The sequence below is a fragment of the Diplodia seriata genome (genome assembly GCF_021436955.1).
Source record: "Diplodia seriata strain FDS-637 chromosome Unknown scaffold_6, whole genome shotgun sequence".
Classification (NCBI taxonomy): domain Eukaryota; kingdom Fungi; phylum Ascomycota; class Dothideomycetes; order Botryosphaeriales; family Botryosphaeriaceae; genus Diplodia; species Diplodia seriata.
This window is the reverse complement of record NW_027117313.1, coordinates 1,709,954-1,729,943: the sequence shown is the minus strand read 5'-3', so window position 1 is coordinate 1,729,943 and position 19,990 is coordinate 1,709,954. Positions and strand designations below refer to the sequence as shown.

Genomic DNA, 19,990 nt, shown 5'->3' with positions numbered 1-19,990 from the left:
CTACATAATTCTCATCTATTTGGCACCAACGAACTGCGGATTCAAGAAAACTTTCCATCCAGCCTCACCTATGCGTCACCCATCACCACATCGTCCTCAAACTCAGCAACAGCGCCGGCAGCGGCTTGATCCGCTCCCTCTCCATCTTCGCTCTCGTTCTCACCCTCCACTCCTCCATTCTCAGCCTCATCTCCATCCACGTCCTCTCCCCTGAGACCATCCCACCTCTCCATCCTCTTCCAGCTCCACCCCTCCGCCAACAAAGTCGTCACCGCCCGATCCGCTGCCTCCGTCTCAGCCTCCAGCCTGGTCTCGCCCTCGACCCACTCGCCAACCCACTTCTCCCCCAAACCGACTCTACACCTGACCATCTTCCGAGCCTCACCCTCCTCCTCGTTTCCCCCCTCCTTACCGTCACCGTCACCGTCACCGTCGCCATCGCCATCGCCATCCCCCACCCACTCCCAGACGACCTTCTCCCGGCCCGCCAACCGCCCCAACAGCGTCTTCGGATGCACGCACTCGACCCCGTCCCTCACGACCCTCTCGAACACGTCCAACAACCCAATCTTCCTCAAGAAGCCCTCGCAGGCCGCAATCTCGCCATGATTCCCCTCGACCCCCTCGCCCTCGCCCTCCCCCTTATCAGAAGAAGAAGAAGATGAAGTCGAATCCACAAAAACCGCCCCCAACACCGCCTCCACCACGTCCGAGAAGAACTTCTCCGCGCCCACGCGCGCAAACAGCCGCCACGGGTACCGCCGCTCGCCGCGCCGCAGCAGCGCGCGCCAGATGGCGTCCTTCTGCCTTTCGTGGCGGGCGGCCGCCGCCGCGGCCGAGGCGAGCAGGGTGGGCGACGAGTGGCGCATAAAGTGCCACAGCGGCTTCTTGCGGGGGGAGGAGGAGGGGATCGTTTGCGGTTGCGGTTGCGGCGTCGGCGTTGCTGTTGCTGTAGTGGGAAAAGCGGCGACGACGTCGACGGGGCCCGGCTCGAGGATTGCGGCTTCCATGCAGAGGAAGGCGAGGAAGGGCGCGTTGACGAGGGCGGCGCGGATCGAGTGCATGGTGCCGTGCGGGATCTCGTCGGCGGCGTGGCCGCGGGGCGGGATGCCGGTGTGCAGGCCGTTGGCGTTGGCGGCTGTTATTGTTGATGGCGGCGGCGGCGGTTTGCGGTGCGCGTACAGCCGCCGGGAGAGGATGTAGTCGAGCACGGCGTCGCCGAGGTACTCGAGGCGCTGGTAGGACGACGAGGCGGCTTCGCGGTACGAGGAGAAGGACGGGTGGGTCAGGGCTTCGAGGAGGAGGTGCTTGTTCCTGAAGGTATAGCCAATGATCTCCTCGACGCGCTCGAGGTGCAGCGGCGGAGCCGAGGCGTACTCTTCCATGGCGTGGTCTTGCAGGATCTTGCGCGAGTGGTGCAGCGATCGCCATTGCAGGCTGGGGAGGAGTGTTGATGTGCAGAGATGCGCTTTTTGCATGCCGCCCTCGACGTAAGCGGCGCCGATGAGGGATTCCACAACGTCAGCAAGGGTCTTGGTGGATAGCGTGCGAGTGTCTGAAGATGCTTCTGGTGATTTGGCCAGGATTTCGCCCACGTAGCGAGGTCGCCATTTGGAGCCGGTGAAGGCTTTGATGATTATGAACCTATCGAGGCCGGTGCGGCGAGACGCTTTTGCAAGGGCACCATTGGAGACAATCCGATCTTTGCGTGGGGTAAGATAGCTTTCGGGCCAGTCAAGGAAGTCTGCCATGAGCTGAACCGAAGTGCTGAATTTCAAGATGCAGTCGCCCAGGAATTCCAATCTCTGATAATCATTTTCGTTCGTAGACGATGCAGTGATAGCACGAAGAACCAGTTCGTGGTCGACGAAGCCCACAGAGTGAACTGCAGTGCTGCAAAGCTCTTTGACAATCATGAAAAGCTCGTAGCGGTGCAAGATTGACGGTAAGAAAGCTGTGAATATGGCATAGGAAACCGGTAGTCTGTCCATAAGGAGGTCTTTTGCTGGTAGCATATGCTCTTTCGTGTACATGCCATGTTGTGAAGAATCTCGGAGATAATGCAGAAAGTCGCGCCTTTTCGGGAATACTGAGAAGATGACGTTGATAGTTGGCTCATCTTCTTGCTGGAGATTTTTGTCATCTGTCATGCTGATATCACTACTTTGAAAGCCGCGGAACATTAAGAAGTGACCGTGAACGCCGGTCTGGCGCAAAAGGCCTATCGTCGGGTTTTGGCCCGCCTGCTGTGCCGCATAGACTTCGAGTGCAGGTCTGCTGTCATTGTTGAAACTTCGTAGATGGCTTTCAATCTCGCCGGGAACCTCGTATGGAGCGATCAGAAAAGGGAAGTCATATCTTTCTTCAGTCAAATAATGCCCGAAGATGGCGCAAAGAAGGTTTCTCGTGGAATGGCGAAGTGAAGTGATTTCGTTTTCGTTGAGTATTATGGCGTCCATCGGTTCGCTGCTGAATTTATAACGGATCTTCTCATTCCAGTGAAGCAGGAAGTCGGGTACTTGAAGCATTGGCTGGGGGAAGAGGAGGACGAGACTGATCGTTTGCGCTTCAATGGATATTGATATTCTCGTTTTGTACCACGGGTCTGAGGACGTCCATGAGTTCACAAGCTGAGCCTGTGGGACCCATGGATCAAGACGGGTCTGAGCTTCGATCATTGCTGGCCTCTCATCGATAACACCAAAGTCTGGCCCGCTTTCCGTGTCGTTGAGCAAAGGTAATAGGTTGTCGTTGATCAAGCCCGCTTTGTGTAAAGAGACGTAGGCATGGAAGGCTGCATCTTTTCTCGCAGCCCTTTCAGTCAACCATGATCCTGTCCCTTGATGCTGCCGAATCTTGGAGCTCACTGAATTGGGCAAGGTGACGGAGGCAGTCGTGAGATCATTCTCGACTGCGGTGAAAGAGAACCGAGGCCGAAAATCCACATGTTGGCCGCCGCCGAGGATGGCGCAGAAATGGTACAGATGCTGCATTGAGTTTTCGAGCGTGAGGACTGCCCTGCTAAATGTTAATAGAATAACGCTGTTGAGGATTTGGAACGTACCCGGTTGTTTCGCAACAGTAGAAGTGGTCCCCCTCTTCCTCAAGCTGTTCGCGTTGTTCCGCCGCTTCGACAACCCGTAAGTCATTCAAATACGCCTCCTTCATTTGCTCCTCCAAGCTCAGCCAGACATCTGGCGACTTCACAAAGGTAGAATCCTCGGGAAACATGATGACAAATTTGGAGTCCTGTTTCCTTGCACGGCCGCGGCGCTGGATGAAAGACTTGAGGTTCTTCGGAGGCTCGAAGCAGATGACAATGTGACAGTTGGATACATCAATGCCCTCTTCCAGCACGCTTGTTGCAACGATGAGGTTTTTCTTGCGAGCACGGAAGTCTTCAAGGGTCTGCTTCTGGTGCTTTATTTCTACCAGGTCGCCGATGCCAAGGTGGGATTTCCTGTGCACAGTCATGGAAGTGCCAACGAAAGTGCCGACGTTGAAGAGATGCCGAAGCTGAGGATGGTTTGAAAGCACATGGTCCATGGCAGCAACGGTAGCGCGTTGCTCGACGAAAATGATGCCGGTGAAGTCTTCATTCCATTCGGAAAGTAGAAGATCGACAAGAGTGTTCATCTTTGGTGACAGGTTGTCTTGCATGCACGCATGTTGGCTTGTAGACTCGGATGCCCCTACCATCGCAAGCGTGTCGTGAAGAAGCTTCCCTTCATCTGCCGACCAGTCAAAGAGTAGGTGGCTCGAGTTGGCCAAGAAGGCATTGAACTTCACAATGCAACTCCGGATGTAGAACTCTGTTGGAGGACTACCGAGTTCATTGTAGATGCCGAGCGCTCGTGAGTAAAGCTTCTTCAGCTGCTCGTGGACATAGGTTTTTCTGTTGTTGATGAGTTTCTCGAGCTCCTTCAGTACCCGTTCTTTGGTCTCATTTGTAGCATCAGATGCTTTTTGGCGCAGGCCGATGATATATGGATCTTCCAAGATGTTGTACCCATAATAAGCATCCGCCAAGGAAGCAAGAATCGGGGGCCCAGCAGAAGGGTCCAAGGACCGGCCACAATACTTTAATTGCACAAGCTCGGGTCTGTGTGTGAAGCGCAGGAGCTCTGTTCGGTTGACCTTGGGAGTTTTGGCAATTGCGTTCAGGCTTCGTTCAATGATCTCCAGTCCGTCGGCGTTTGCACTGACCACCGGGCTTGCAGTCAAGCCGAGGATCCTGGGCAGACTGCCATCAGAACCATCGGCAAGCAGTGGATGATAGAACCTCTGCATGATAGCGCTGGCAGGATGGTTGCCTCGACACATGTGGGCCTCATCGAAGATCAGGAGCGCGATTCGCGAGATTTTCACGAAGCCATGGGTCAGAGTATCCAGCAGTACAGCCGGCGTCGATACGACAACACGGACGTTTCTGAGCACGGCATCCCAAATATTCTGGTCACTCCAGTGGTCGACGTTATCATTGCCGCTAAGAAAGCGGATCTGGTAGGCGGGAAGAAGCTTTTCGAACAGACAAAACTGCTGATGGCAGAGGGTGACAGTGGGCGCAATAAACCACACCAGCTGCAGAAAAGTCAGAAAAACGGAAGGACATGTCAAGAAGGGCAGTCAACCTGGTCTGGGTCACAGCTTTCGAGCTCGGCTGCGGTACGCGATATTGCGCTGTGGTGGTCAGTGAAGGCGCTGGTGGAGGCATCGAATGGTCATACATATGGGTCTTTCCACTGCCAGTGTCCATCTGAAGTCAGGATTAGTTGCAATCAGGAGGCGTTTGAATTCTGGCAGCGACGCACAGCAACAATGATATTTTGCTTCAGGCTCTCCTCCACCATCTCAGCCTGATAGGACCGCAGGCGGAAGATGGCAGGATCTGGGGCCGGAGAATCCATGGTGCTGAAGCGACCTGGACCGGGCGCAGCGAGAGAATTTGGGGGCAGCTGTTGCGGCGGGGCAGTCAAGGCATGGAGGCGATGGCGGCCGGTGTTTGCAGCGTCAGACGTTTGCGTTGGCGAGACAGCCGGCCAGAATCTGCAGGCGCAGAAGCTGCAGCCGACGCCCAGCAGCAGCAAACCGCAGCTGCGCCATGCATCCTCCATCCGACGCAGGCACAGCAACACCCATATGGGGCCTTTACGCGACGCCTGCGGGAGGATCAGTCTAGGCACGCAAAAGACCCTGCGCTGATGAGGGGCCCCGCGCGTCCCGTGCCAGGAGATGTGCACAGCCACACAGCCACAACGCGTCGCTCTTCATCCCGACGACCACGACCGCATCTCGGCCCTCACCACTGGCTCACAGCAATCAAAGGGCCAGCCCGCAACTCGGCACGCCACCAGTCGTGCAGCGCACAGAGTTTCACGCCATGGACCGCGTTTCCGGCTTGGCGGCTTAGTGCCTGAGGATGACGACGCCCATCCCTGCCGCCTTCCCGAATGCGCCACAACTTAACGTGCGCACCTCCCCCGAGCCACGCGGCCAACGTCATGTCCTGCCACTTTACCTACACTGCAAACCCTCCCATGTACTTGTCGTGACTCGCCCGCGATTTCGCAACCCCCGCTATCACACAAACAGCCTGGTCCCGCCCTGCGCCTCGGCAATGGACGTCATCCCACAATCACTGCCTACCAAGCCTCCTCCATTGCCTCCTCGCCCTACGCGGCCTCTTATAAGCGTTCCTCCCACCCGTTCCTTTGAGCACAACGACCCCAACTCGTCTCCCGAGACCCTGCGATCCTCAACTACTCAATCCTCAACTGCTACTGCATCCCAGAAGTCAGCCTCACCCTTGTCGTCGCCACCCCCGCTTCCCCCACGACCAAACAAGCAAACGACACCACAATCACCATCACCATGGACGGCGACGGCGACCGCGGCCTCTCCTTCCTCGGCGGAGGCGGCCACAACAAGCCCCCGCACAAGAAAGAGAGTTTCCTGGAGAAGCTCGAGCACAAAGTCGAGCAGAAGCTCATGGGCGGCGGCAAGCTCGGCGGAAACCAGCATCAGCAACAACAGCAGTACGGCTACGGCGGCGGAGGCGGATACGGCGGAGGCGGGTACGGTCCGTCATCGTCGCCGCAGCCGGGCGGCCATGGCGGAGCGCCTAGCGGATATGCGCACCAAGGCGGCGGATGGGGTGGCGCACCTCAACATGTGGGGGGACCAGGTGGAGGCGGCGGTGGTGGCCCCGGCCCTCATGGGCATCACCAGGGAGGCGGCGGCGGCGGCTTCGGCGGTCAGCCTGGAGGCCTGCTCGGCATGGGAGCGGGCAGCGGGCACCACAACCAGCCGAACTTCGGTGGAAGCGGCGGCGCCGGAGGGCCGCCGGGCGGATTCGGAGGCCCCCCAGGAGGTGGGCATCACCAGGGCGGTGGCGGCGGCTTCGGTGGTTTCGGTGGCAACCACGGCGGCGGCGGGCACCACGGTGGAGGAGGACCGCCTGGTGGTTTCGGAGGACAACACGGCGGATTCGGCGGCGGGCCCGGGGGCGGCGGTCCTGGAGGCTATATGGGTGGTGAGCACGGCGGTGGGCCCGGCGGTGGTGGCTTTGGTCACCATGGTGGTCCGGGTGGCGGTCCTGGTGGGCCGGGCGGCCCTGGCCGCTGGTGAGCGCCTCGAGCGCATGTTCGTCGAGCGCGTCATGCATGAGGAGGATTTGCGGCTTATGGGGGCGAGGATGGAGGCTCGGTTTTGCAGCGACGACGAGGATAAAGAGGGAAAGAAGAATGAGGAGGGGCTGTGTAGTGGAGATAGGATACCCGGATGATGCTGCCTGGAATGCCACCAAAAGTCGGGAGTTATTCAAGTTTGTAATTCATGTTCATTTTTATAAGATCGAGGAGTCTTCGTTTGACACATTGATATATTGATTTCGTGTTTGATGGGCTTCTCTATGCTGTCTTTCAAGATTCCCTAACGCAACGCATTGCAGCAGCATGGTAAGCTCAGATCCCGTAACTGGTATAACTCATGCTAACCACTGTTCTTCTACATACCACAGCAGGTCGCAGACAATTGACCCTTCTGAGCCCCGCCGATGATGCTAGACTCCTATGTGGGTAGTCGAGTCCAAGATCTGGGTGATACCGTGCATGAAGCTGAGCTTCTTGTGGCTGGCCAATGTGGCGTTCATTGGACATGACACTTTTGGCCCCCAGACTTTAGTGCAAGGGATTATGCGACGTGCACAGCCTGATGTGCCTCGCCCACTACAGTCTCTAAGGGCTCTCATTGGCTCAATCATCCACAAGGGCTAGGCAACAGCCTGCGCAGTTGCGCTTGTGGAGTGGCAAAGTCGACGTGCGCAGGTGCGCGCTTGGGTAGCCAGCTTCCTATGCGTCTTTGACAGTCATAAGGTAGGCTCGTTCACCTGCTTCTTATTTTTGCCTTAACGAGCCCGCGGTTGGGAAACGCTTTTTCGTAGAAAACGAAAGGATAGCATTTTCCTCCAGAAACCGACCAACCAAGGCGACATCCGCGCCGATCCTTGTCGAGCATGAGCGTATAATGGACGAGGGTTACTTGGAGAAGTCAGCCGACCCCTTCACGTATTGTTCACGGTGCTGACTTTGGTCTCAGAGAACATACACAGGTCGAGACGAGAAAGAGACCTTTGAGGATTTACAAATCGGAGGATTCGAGCAAAGGAGACCACGCGGACATTCACAACGAGTACTGCAAAATTGGGGATGTGGCTTCCGCTGCATCATCAAGGAAACGAGCTCGGCGACACAGCAATGAACGACTACGTACGAGGTATTTGTTCTAGAGACCTTTCTATACGACTACCTTCATAATGGCTGATCTTTCTCAAGATTGGCGCTGTTCCGACTCTGTGCAACTCCATCTGCGTCGATCGTCGATTTTCTCAGCAGTGCCCAGACCGCTCACAAGAAAGAAGGCACACTGAACTGCCCTGCAATCAAATGCAGGTCATACAGCCGGACTTTTCCTACTTCTGAGAAGCTCCGCACCCACTTGGTGTTGTCGCACTCGAACAGCGACGCTTCCAAATGTCCTGTGAGCGGATGCACCACAAGCTTTCTACCGCTGTGACTCATGGCCGTTCACACACTACTGCATTTCCCAGGAAAAACTGGAATACTCAGCATTCTGGATTTTGTACAAACTTTCATACCTCTGTATCACCCTATGGCGTCCATACTCAATTTCAGGATGGCCCTGGAATGGGTAGCGAGTGCCATAAATTTCATCCTTCCATCAACGGCCGGGTCAGAGCTCCAACCACGTTACCTGGACCTCCGGAAGACGAAGTTCCTTCGAACGACTGATCGCGCTCTCATTCAACGCGGGGTGATCAACACCAAAGAGAGACATGGTGCCGAGCAAGGCCTTGGCTTTCGGCCTCGAAAAGTCATCACTGAGGTCCAGATAGGAGCATACCGTTATGGAGCACTTAGGGCCATCAATCTTTTGAGCAATGAGGAGATCCTAGTCTGCTATTTTGTAGATGAGGACCGAATGACAGGGAAGCTTTGGATCACCAAATTCGAATTTACGGGTAAGCGGAGGAAAGGGCACACGTCCTACGGCAAGCAGGTTGTGAGCCATCTCATGGCGAATCTCACAAATGCCACGAAGCTTTTGTGCAAAGCTCTGAACCGCTATCCTGAACTGTCTCCGCCGAGATACTCAATCTTCGATGGCCCACGGAGATCAAACCGATCCACGCCCGCCGCAGTACCACTTCGATCATCCGCAGAACTCACTTGCGTTGGCTCTCCCACCATTCTGGGACTTTCTGAAATCTCCCTTTTGCGGAAGTTCCCTTCAATATCTTTCAATCTTGCGGGAATCTTCGAAGAGAAAACTTCGTGTACCACTTCGACTATCAACGTTTCGGGGCTGTGTGATGCAGGAATATGCCAGAATAACCAAGCAGAAACCATCCTGCGGCGTGTTTTGAATTCAAGAAAACAACGGATCAGCCGCATCGTTATGGCAGAAGCCATGGTCATGTTGGGCTTGGACTCCGAACAATCAGATTGCTCCAGCGAAGAGAGCTTCCTCACGGACTTCTCATCGGCGACATCAGACTCTGTTGAGGGTGAGTCACAGTCGAACGGAACATCATTTGTTTCAGAGTCATCATCCCCGGGGCAGCACGGTCGATACGGCCCACCTTCCAAAGGGAGGAAACGCAAGCATGATGAAGATGAAGAGGGAGGTTCCAAACGCCCACGGTATGAAGTTTCTCTGCCTGGATGTACTGGCGGTAAAAGAAAATTCGCTTGCCCTTATCGGAAAAGGCTTTCACGGAATGATGATCTGACTACATCTTGTGTTCATCCTTTCCAAGACGTGCACAGAGTCAAGTAGGTGCCAAAACCTCATCCAATTGTATCACATGACTAACTTGCCCAGGGAGCACCTTTATCGACAACACGCTCTATCGTTGGTGATACACTGTGGGCGTTGCTTCAGGCGCTTCAAGGACTCTGCCGATTTGACGAAACATCTCCAGCCGGAGACTGGGTCAAGCACGTGCAACGGGCCTCGACCCCAGCCGTTGATCTACTTTGGTCAATCAACGTTGAGAGAGCTTAAGAGAATGTCAGCTAAAACAACATCAGAAGAAGCAAAGTGGAGAGTTGTATGGACAATATTGTTTGGAGACGCGCTAGATGCCTCTGGGAACATACCATCGCCGTGTAAGCCGCACAAGCGTCTGGATCGCGTCCATATGCGGAAGTTCGCTAACTTGTCTTTGCAGACAGTGAAGACGCCATGCATTCCCAGAGCCGGACCCGGGATGAATTTTCCCAGTACGAGCATTTTCAACGCCACACGCTACCTCACCTGGTGCAACAACATATCGCGAGGAGACTCGATGATGAGAACCCGGCAGAGCATATAGCAGAGACAATACTCAGCAGTGTTCCGGAAATCATACGGGCAATCCAAGAGGAACATAACTATGGGAGAGGCGACTTCAACACCACCGCTTCACCACCAGAGTCAGGATCCGCACCGCAAACGAATACGACAGAGTCGAGCACCAATGAATCCGGAAGCATGTTCTTTGTACCCCCTGCAGTTCCTCCCACTGTCGGCAATACTACAGCCGCAGAACGTCTGTTTCGACCGACGACTACGCCTGTGGAAAACAGTGATTCCGGTTACGGCACTACTCGTGTGTATAACGCGTCCGGCCAACCACGGGATCCACACGCGGAGCCTCTCTCCAACGACGCCCACATGCAGTTTCTGACGTTGCCTCAACATCCCGAAGCACCCGCACAGCCGAACGACTCTCCCGAAATTGCGCGATGGGACCATACCGCGCAGATGGACAATGGCGATGGGTCTTTCAATTTCGAAAGCATGCCCGGCTTGGACGCTGCCGTGCCCAGTTCACAGCTCCTGCATACATCGACGCGTGTTCCTTCTCCTCTGAACTTTCCATTCGCGGAAGATTTTCAGGAGCTTTATGGCTATATCTGGGACCGCGATGGGAACCTTGTGCGCCAATGAGTGCGGGTGCCACCATGGGAAGCATACATGGGAGCCAGGCCCAGGATTTTGGAGTTTCCAACGCTTTGTATACGCCAGATCACTTTTCTTCCACCGTATAATGACTATGCTCTCGAGTATACCAGTCATGTCACAATCAGTAAGGTGCATACAATATGGGACTCAATATTACATTGCTTTTCTATCTCGATGCGGCACAACACGCCGCGGATATACCCTTATACCAAGGCGGGAGCACCAACAATAACCCACGCAACTTGTCATCAACTTCGTCACTCATGAGCAAACCAGGCTCAAGTCATGATTTGAGGGGGTGAAGCATATCTATGCGCGCTCGCCAAAGACCTTGTCGTAGCCGACGAGGGTGAAGCGGTAGCGGACGTTGTCGCCCTTGTAGACGCGCTCGACGGCCTGCTTGCAGCCCTCCTCGGAGATGTCGATGGTCTCGACCCAGCTCTTGATGCCCTGCTTGGCGGCGAGCTCGAGCATCTCGATCATCTCGGGGCGGTTGCCGATGTGCGAGGCGCCCATGGAGCAGCCGTTGGGGGCGAAGGCCTGGGCCTGGATCTGCGGCAGCGGGTTGTCGGGGAAGCCGACCATGTGGAAGCTGCCGTTGACCTTGAGCGTGCTGAAGTAGTCGGGCAGGTTGAACTTGTCCGTCGCGTCGGCCGTGTTGATGATGAAGTCGAACGCGAACTTCCACGGCTCCGCCCAGTTCTTCTCCTTGGTCGCGATGAAGTCCGTGGCTCCCAGCTTCAGCGCGTCCTCCTTCTTGCTCGGGCTGTGCGAGATGGCGTAGACCTCGGCGCCCAGCGCCTTTGCGAAGAGGATGCCGAAGTGACCGAGGCCACCACTGTACAGCTGGTTAGTGTTACTGCTACTGGCTTGGTCTCTCGAGTACTTACATTCCAACGATACCGATCTTCTTACCAGGGCCGGCGCCTAACCGCTTCAGAGGGCTGAAGACGGTCAGACCGGCGCAAAGCATGGGGGCGGCCAAGCTCGTCTCGAGGCCGTCAGGGATCTTGAATGTGAAGTATTCGTGGGCGCGGACGTGCGACGAGTAGCCGCCCATGGAGATGGTGCCGTCGGGGTAGGGGGCGCCATAGGTGTCGACCGAGTTGGGGCAGTAGTTCTCCTGGTCGGCCTTGCAGTTGCCGCACGTCAGGTCGGCAGAGATCTGGGCGCCGACGCCGACACGGTCGCCGACCTTGCAGGTGGTCACGTCCTTGCCGACCTTGACGACCTTGCCGACGATCTCGTGGCCGACGCACAGCGGGAGCGGGATGTCTGCGCCCCAGCCGCCGCTGATGGTGTGCACGTCGCTGGCGCACACACCGCACGCGTCAATGGCAACGTCAACGTCGCGGTCGCCGAACGGCTTGAGTTTGAACTGCGGTAACGAGGGGCTGTCAGATTGGTGGGGCGGCGCGGGGCAGGTAGCGCGCGCGACGGACCTCTTGCTTGGTGAAGTTACTCCACTTCTTGATGTCGGTGACACAGAAGCCCTCAGCGGTCTCGGGGTACGGCATGATGGCGGCTGGCAGGTGGCAGTGGACGGGGGGTTGGGTAGGAGAGGAGTGGAGGTCGGGGAGGAGAGAAAAAGAATTGGTGGTCCGGGTGAAATGGAGGGGGAGGGGCTTTAATATTGCCGGACGCGACAGGCGTCACTGACACGCGCCAATTGAGCCGATGCGTGCGGGAACGGCACCGTCCCAATCGCTATCTTAGAAAATCCGCTTGTATCCAGATATGCATCATCGATCGGGTGGCGGCTGGAAATCGCCTGCGGCAGCCGGCAACGAGCCGTCTCGCCAGTGCCGACCCACAAATGCTACCTCCTGCTGCTCCCAGAGCCTCAGTGCAGCGTCGCCGTGTCGCGACTTTGCTGTGCTGGTTGAGCTCTGGCAGGTGTTGCGAGTTCAGAAAAGAGTGGATGAGATTTACCACCAATGAGGAGGCACATACCCCACGCGACTGCCCCTCCGGACGGTGAGACGGCCCCCCGCGCGCTGCTCACCCAGCCTGGCCGCAAAACGCGCAGCGGCAGCAGCAGTCAGACGGTCTCGCCCGTGTATGTAATAACTCGCCGGCATCGGTCCGTTGGAAGCTCGAAATGGATCCATCTGGTTTTCTGAACGGGTGCCGATGGGGATTGCGATGACGCGCACAAGCTGTGCCGCATTGGACCCGCATCGCGCTGCAAGATGCCCCGCGTTCGGCACACTTTCCGCCGCCGCCGCGCCGCCATCGGCCCAGGCCATCGTCTATCGTATCTGGCAGGCACTGTGGCGTCAATGAAATGGCGCCGGAGAAGTAACTTTGCCGTGACGCGTGCTGGCATTATCAGTACATTCAACGTGACCGCGCGTCATGGCGGGTCGCGGCAGCGCGGGCTCGCGCTCCCCTGTCTTCCCCAGACTCGCACCCCAAACCGGCAAGCCGACGGAATGCGGGGTGATCCACCCGCCCCCTCCCTTCCCTTTGGGCATCCCGCCCCCGCGATGGCAGCTATCCCAGAACCATCCTTCCGGCAAACAGCTTACTATGAGGATGCGAGCGGTATAAAAGGGGATGGCGCTCGGTGTCTGTGTGTGTGTGTGCTCATTCGCCATGCTCGACGCAATCAAGAAACTGACTGCAAAAATGGGCTCGACCTCGACCGCCGACGCCAAAACCATGAAGGCGGTGCGCTTCCACGGCCAGCGCGACCTGAGGCTGGACGACATTCCAGAGCCGCAAGTGGGCAGGGGTCAGGTCAAGGTGAGCAAAAGGGCTCTGCATTGCCTTTATTCGCATTCCGCCGCGGGGCTGAGCGCTCACACTCAACCATAGCTGAAGCCTGCGTGGGTCGGCATCTGCGGCAGTGGTACGATTGCCTCGTGTGTTGTGCAACCCTCACATTCCCCGACTCGTTTCAACATTCCCATGCTCCTTCTTCTTCTTCTTCTTCTTCCCTGTGGCTGACATCGTCGCCGACAGATCTGCACGAGTACATGGGAGGTGCAAGCATCTGCCCCACCACTCCCCATCCAATCACCGGCGAAACCGTCCCGCTCACCTTCGGCCACGAGTTCAGCGCCGTCGTCGAGGAGGTCGGCGAGGGCGTGACCGACTTCGCAGCGGGGGACCGCGTGTGCGTGCAGCCCATCATCTACGACGGCGACTGCGGCGCCTGCAAGGAAGGGCTGATCAACTGCTGCTACAAGAATGGCTTCATCGGCCTCAGTGGCTGGGGCGGCGGCCTCGCCGAGCACATCGTCACCCCACAATCATGCTTGTACAAGCTGCCCGAGAACGTGTCGCTGGAGATTGGCGGTGCGTCCACTTTCATCACTTCCAAGCCGCGATAGCCCAGCCCAGCCAGCCCTTTCCCAAGCCACAGGAAAGGGAGATGATGACTCTAACAAGCGCCACACATACACCCGACACACAGCCCTCGTCGAACCCCTAGCCGTCGGCTGGCACGCCGTCAACATCTCGCCCTTCGACCCCGCCACGACCTCGTCCGTCCTCGTCCTCGGCGGCGGGCCCATCGGGCTCGCCGTGATCCAAGCCCTGCGCGCGCGCGGCGCCGCCCAGATCATCGTCTCCGAAGTGTCGCCCCGGCGCAAGGAGTTCGCGCGGCGCTTCGGCGCCCACCACGTGCTGGACCCCTCCTCCGCGGGCGACGACGGTGACGTGCCCGCGCGCTGCCGCGCCCTGTCGCCCGACGGCGGCGGCGTGCACGTCGTCTACGACTGCGCCGGCGCGCAGACCGGCCTCGACGTCGCCGTGCAGGCTGTGCGCGCGCGCGGCACCGTCGTCAACATCGCCATCTGGGAGCGCCGCTGCACCATCTTCCCCAACGACTTCTGCTTCCGCGAGCGCTCCTACATGGGCGTCGCGACGTACCAGGCGGGCGACTTCCAAGACGTGCTGGATGCCATCGCCGACGGCCGGCTCGCGCCCGCGGAGATGATCACGAAGCGTATCGGGCTGGACGAAGTCGAGGCCGAGGGCTTCAAGACGCTGATCGAGGACAAGGACAATCAGGTCAAGGTGCTGGTGAGGGCGAATCATCTGGATGTGGAGTAGTAGGTAAAGTGAACCCCGGTGGTCGTCGGGGTGTAAGGGGGTGTGAGTGAAAGCGAGAGCGAGCGACCGAGTGACTCTTTTTTCGATTCTACCATCCATTGTATGATTTTACAAAATTGTATCGTCATTATTACCCTCCATGCCTCCCCCAACCCCCTTGCGCATATATATATGCAGGTTGAGTTGCAATGTGGTGTTGCTTTGTCACTGTCCAGTCAGGGGGGCCGCATGTGCCACCTCAGATGCACGGAGGATATTGCCCTTCGGGATTGCATCCGAAGCTTCAATTATTGTCGAATTCAGAAAGCTACGGGAAGTAAAGAAAGTGGTGTTCGTGTACGGAGAGCGAGATCAACAAAAGAGACGTGTGTTGGCGTCCAGCGCTTGACATGAGAGAAAAGAAAGACGGAGAAGCAAACAAAATGAATGACGCCGCAACTGCCCCGTTATGCCAGATGCAGATATGGAGAGAGAGAGGGGGAGGGAGAGGAGTGTAAATCCCATGCGATATGCTTGACTCGCAAGCGCTCAGAGCCGAAAAAATTAGGAAAGGCCGTCAATCATCATCATCCAAAAGAGAGTGGTAGAAGAGGAGAGAAGTGAAAAAGAAAAGGGGGGAAGAGAGAAAGAGAGAGGAAGAGAGAAGAGACAAGGAAAAGGGTTGGATGTAGTAATGGTTGATAGTGGCTGAAGATCGGAGAGACTAAAGAGAAAAAAAAAGTTGTACGCCAACCAAGCCCGCTATTGCTCAATTCCATCCCCTCCTCCTTGTCACCAATCTTAATCTCCAAAACCTCTTCCCCTTATCCACTCCTCTTAAACCCCAAAAAAACCCTTTCTCCTTCATCCCGCCCCACCACCCTCAAACCACCACAAGCCTCCTCCCCCTCCTCCCAAAGCCCGCCCCCGCCGGCGCCGCCACAATCTCGCCATCCAAGCACCACGTCCCATTCGCGACCTTCCCCATGTTAACCCAGCCGCCGTGATCGCACACGTCGAACGCGCCCCCACCCTCCGTGCACCTCAACGCACCATCATCAACGCCCTCGCAGTCCCCGTCGGGCCGCGCGCGCACGTAGCGGTCGTCGCGCACGCTCGCACCGGTGCCGCCGTTCATGCCGGGCGCCTCGGTCGCGTTGTGCGCGACGCGCTCGAAGGGCAGGCACATCATGCCCGGCGCGACGGGGCGCTCCCAGCCCCAGGCCCAGCCGTTGGGCGCGAGGCCGGGCGGGACCGTGGGAGGCGCCGGCTGGTCGCACGTGTAGAACGAGTCGGCCGAGTGGCAGAGGAAGGCGCCGGGGGTGCAGGGGAGGTAGGCGGCCGTGTTGGGGTCGGAGGTCGTGACGTAGGGGGGGCGGTTGGAGGGGGGTGAGGAGGGGGATGAGGAGGGGGCCGAAGAGGAGGGGGGCGAAGAGGAGGAGTAGGGAGACGGGGTCGTGGGGGTTGTGGGGGTTGCGGGGGTGGTGTTGTAGGGGGTTGCTGGAGATGTTAGTTTGCTGGGTTGTCTTGAAGGGGGGGTAGGAGGAGGACAGAGAGCACTTACCGCTGCTCGTGACGACTGTGCTCCACGACGAGCTCCCAGTCATGCTTCCGACGCACATCGTCGTGCACTCGTTCGCCGGCGCGCAGTAGTCACCGGGCATCTGGCAGTCGCACGCCAGGACCGGCGCGGTGCAGCTCGCCGGCGGTGGCGAGGCCGTCGAGTACAGCGTGACGACGGGTTGAGGCGGACAGCTTGTGCCGGGAGTCATCACAGCACCACCGCTGCTGCCTCGCTGCGCGGCCACCTCTCCGAAAAGGTTGGCCACGACCGATGGGAGGCCGGTCGATGGCGAGGTCCCGGTGAAGTTGGTCAGGAGAGGTAGCAAGGCTGATATAGCTGCTGCGTCGGTAGGGGCGGAAGTGTTGACGCTCGAGGCGCTTTCAGCAGAGGTGGGCGTGGCGGTCAAGACGGATTCGATGTATGAGCTGATGAGCGACGCGTCTGTGGTCGTTGCCGTGAGCGTCGAACTGACGGTAGCAGCTGCTGTCTCCCATGGCGCCGGCGTCGCGACAGTGCTGTCAATGGCCGTCGGGAATGCGCTTGGGGTGACGATGACTGAGACTGGGGCTGGCGTTGCCGTGCTAGGGCTGACCTGCAGAATCGACGCGATGTAGTCGTTGACCAGCGACGTGAGATCTGCGGCCCCGGTACCCGTCGCCGCCGCGACGCTGGCGGCCAGCAGCGAGGCGATGTAGGCTTCGACCGCGCTGGAGAGCTCCGGGCTCCCTGAGGCGATGGCGACCTCGTAGTTGGCAATGCCGCTTCCCTGGGGACCAGCCCCACTGCGACTGGCGAGAGCGGTTTTGGGGGCTTTCGCAAGGCTGGAGGTGGATGATGGCTCGAACTGCAAGTACTGCTGCGTGGACTGCGAGTACTGCTGCGAGGATTGCGAGTACTGCGAGGACTGCGAGGACTCTTGCGAGGGCTGCGAAGACTCCGAGGACGGCGATTGGCTATTGTTGGAAGAGTCTGAGCTGCCGCAGTCAGGCGCGGCAATCTCGCAGGAGCTGCTTCCAGTGACGGGGGAAGAGGCGCTCATGCCATTGCTGTAGACGACGTCGGAGCCGGGGTCCGGGTACATGGTGTCTATGCCTTCAGGAGAGACACAGCTGTTGATGCCCTTGAGGTTGGCGACGTAGAGATTGGGGAGCGCGCACAAGTCACCACCGCTACTCCCCTGAATGTCGACCACTGCGCAGTTCATGTAGAACTCGCGGTTACCGGTGTGGTTGATCCACGTCCAGGCGAACAGCGCCGTGCCAGACGGTGCGTTCGTCGGGATTGTGAAGCCGTAGCTGCCGCCGCTCTTGCCCGGACAGCTGCCGATCATGCTCTTGATGACTTTCCAGCTCTTGCCGTTGTCGTAAGAGAGTGAGATCTGGCACGATCCGCCGTCATGGTTTGCGTACCCCTCGACCGTCATGTTGTATGACTGACCGGCCTGGTAGGTAGCGGTAGAGCTCAATCCTGTAGATGCCTGGTCTATTCCTCTGCATGGGAAGTCGGATCCGTCTGCCTGGAGCGGGGACTTGATGTTGTAGTCCCTATCCGCGGAGTTGGCATGCGTGGGGTCGTCCCACGGCTGGGGCTTGCTCAATTCCATGTGTGCATGGGCAAGAGGAAACAGTGTGCTTGTACATAGCGCTGTCAGTAGTAGCGAACGAAGGCCTGGGCGGGTCGTGTCGGCCATGAGTCTCATGATGGCGGGTCGTGAACAAGGAAAAAAGAACCACAGAACGAATGGGACGGAGGAAATCTTCGATGAACAAGCAGTAAGTGGCCGGCGAGATGCAAGTCTTAAGGGAACGGCAGCAAGGGAAGTCCCGCATCAGCCCCCCTTCTGCACGAAGGCACCTGAGCGTAATGGAATTCACGCGCAGGAAACAATATGCTCAGCCGCGTTGAAAGAAAGTAGGACGAAAGCGCAAAGGGCAGGCACAGCCACATGGCCATAGACTTCTTCTGGCCAGAGCATTGCATATTTCGCGCGCGTGGTCAGGGCATCTCGACCATTTGCAGTTGTCTTAGGCGTTGGTGGTACGGTCCCTGCAGGTGATGGGGCCAAAGGGATACATTCCTTGCTCTTCTGATCCAGGAATGCTCTCCCTGCCTCCACCTCGACGACAGCAGAATGGCCACACTGCGCCGCTACGATACAGCGTGTGGCTGGGGAAGACGATAATAGCACTGACGCCGATGAAGATTGGGTTCAGCACTACTTACATACACTTTACGCGTAGCATCGCGATCCTGTTCGCAGGTGTACCCACCGTTGGACGCCACAACCCGACGGAGATTGAAATGTACTGTCCGCCACCAGCAACGTTCCTGTTGTTCCAATAATCGACACGCCACATGAATGCAAAGTGAAAAATATCGGCTCGTAATTCAACGTCAGTCCACCAGGAACTCTTCTATCTCTTTGTCGCTTTCGGCCTCAGCTTCGTCGCGCAGTTTCTTCTCGTGAGCCGCCAGCATCTGGCGGACAAATTTGCGCTGGCGAAGCCTAGCTGTGCGACCCCAGTCATCTTTGTCTTCGTCCTCGCTGTCGCTGTCGCTGTCCACGCCAGGTATCGCGACCTTGGGTTGGTTCTTTCCGCGCAGATCGTTCGCCGACAACGTCGCACCAGTATCCGATTTCGAGTCGGCTTCGTGCTGTCTTCTCTGGAGATATGCTCCGAGCTGCATCAAGTAAGGCCTCAGCAGACAGTACGCGCCGATGATGGTGACAAGGCGAATGTAGTCGAGAGGGCGGAGCTCGCTGAACTGCAAGACAGTTGGTCAGCACGCGGGCCGAAAGCTAAGCTGGAGTGGGGACATGCGCACGGTCTTTGTGGTCTGAGTGGTAAAGTTGCTGCCCCAGACGGAGAGTAGGGAAAGGATGTCCGTAGCTTGGTGAGAGCTGGGATCGCCGCCATCGTGCTGTTGCCGTGCCGCCATCGTGTCGCCGGTGACTATGTTTCTGCACGGGCCGTCTGATTCGGTCTGGTGAGAAGTGCGCACCCTTTCTATGTACTGCTCCCAACCGTCGTCGTGGAGAAAGCGCAATTTCTCGTGGAGGCAAGGTAGGTGAGCCGGAAGTGCGTGCGGGCCTAGAATCCACAAGAGCTCCGGTTGGGCAATGACGCATCCCTGCCAATAAACGCTCCGCGCATTCCATCAGGCGCGTCCGCGTCGCGTCTCCCCCAACCACACCGTGTCGCCGGCGCACATCGCCCAGCCAGCACCACCGCACCGACATGGCCGACAACGCCTCCGTAGACGCAGCCGCTCAGAAGGAAGAGGTAAGCTCGATTCCCTCTGCGCAATAGAACTGAGCTAAACTCGTCCTCCCAGCGCCTCAAATCCGCCCTATGGTACAGCATCGGCCAGTTCGTCGATAACCAATGCCAGCTCAGAAACCATAACGCAACACAACAATTCATTGGCGCGCTGACCGAGCTTGTCTGGGCGCAAATCGGTAAAAAATCGCCCAAAATATCCACGAAGCATACATACCTCAAGCCCATAAAACTCTATGCCTCGCTGTCGAAATCACTCATTCGCCGACTCGTATCCCGTACTGACAAAACCGCTCGTGGTTAGAATCCGCCTCACGCGACCTCTCCACCTTCGCCCGCCACGCCGGCCGCGCCCAAGTCAACACAACCGACGTCCTGCTCCTCGCGCGCCGCAACGAAGGGCTAGAAGCGCTGCTGCGCCAATTCGTCGACGAGCACCGCGCCGAGCGGAGGAGTGCCACCGAGACAACAACAGCAACAACAGCGGCTCGGAGCAACGGTAGCACCACCGCTGGCGGCGGCCGGGGTAGAGGTAGGGGTAAAGGTGCGGCTGCTTCGGCGAGAGGGCCGACCCGCG

At 57.9% G+C, this 19,990-nt stretch overlaps 6 protein-coding genes across 6 annotated transcripts; 1 reads left to right on the top strand and 5 right to left on the bottom strand.

Annotated features, from left to right (window-relative positions):
* Positions 1-68: 68 nt before the first annotated feature.
* On the bottom strand, positions 69-2,619 carry dcl2_2 (Dicer-like protein 2; the record flags this gene model as incomplete). Its single annotated transcript, XM_066777856.1, has 2 exons — positions 69-2,531; positions 2,614-2,619. The coding sequence occupies 2 exons, from the start codon at positions 2,617-2,619 to the stop codon at positions 69-71; spliced, it is 2,469 nt and encodes an 822-aa protein (XP_066631951.1).
* Positions 2,620-3,021: 402 nt separating this feature from the next.
* Positions 3,022-4,907, bottom strand: dcl2_1 (Dicer-like protein 2; the record flags this gene model as incomplete). The annotated part of the gene is made up of 2 exons (XM_066777855.1): positions 3,022-4,581; positions 4,812-4,907. 2 exons carry the CDS (start codon positions 4,905-4,907, stop codon positions 3,022-3,024), a joined length of 1,656 nt encoding a protein of 551 aa, XP_066631950.1.
* A 5,929-nt stretch (positions 4,908-10,836) lies between these two features.
* Positions 10,837-12,044, bottom strand: SLS55_006425 (uncharacterized protein; the record flags this gene model as incomplete). The annotated part of the gene is made up of 3 exons (XM_066777854.1): positions 10,837-11,365; positions 11,418-11,905; positions 11,970-12,044. The coding sequence occupies 3 exons, from the start codon at positions 12,042-12,044 to the stop codon at positions 10,837-10,839; spliced, it is 1,092 nt and encodes a 363-aa protein (XP_066631949.1).
* A 1,114-nt stretch (positions 12,045-13,158) lies between these two features.
* SLS55_006424 (uncharacterized protein) lies at positions 13,159-14,589 on the top strand (the record flags this gene model as incomplete). The annotated part of the gene is made up of 4 exons (XM_066777853.1): positions 13,159-13,275; positions 13,348-13,381; positions 13,495-13,830; positions 13,949-14,589. The coding sequence occupies 4 exons, from the start codon at positions 13,159-13,161 to the stop codon at positions 14,587-14,589; spliced, it is 1,128 nt and encodes a 375-aa protein (XP_066631948.1).
* Positions 14,590-15,451: 862 nt separating this feature from the next.
* On the bottom strand, positions 15,452-17,735 carry SLS55_006423 (uncharacterized protein; the record flags this gene model as incomplete). Its single annotated transcript, XM_066777852.1, has 2 exons — positions 15,452-16,068; positions 16,133-17,735. 2 exons carry the CDS (start codon positions 17,733-17,735, stop codon positions 15,452-15,454), a joined length of 2,220 nt encoding a protein of 739 aa, XP_066631947.1.
* A 791-nt stretch (positions 17,736-18,526) lies between these two features.
* On the bottom strand, positions 18,527-19,072 carry SLS55_006422 (uncharacterized protein; the record flags this gene model as incomplete). The annotated part of the gene is made up of 2 exons (XM_066777851.1): positions 18,527-18,898; positions 18,959-19,072. 2 exons carry the CDS (start codon positions 19,070-19,072, stop codon positions 18,527-18,529), a joined length of 486 nt encoding a protein of 161 aa, XP_066631946.1.
* Positions 19,073-19,990: the final 918 nt, after the last annotated feature.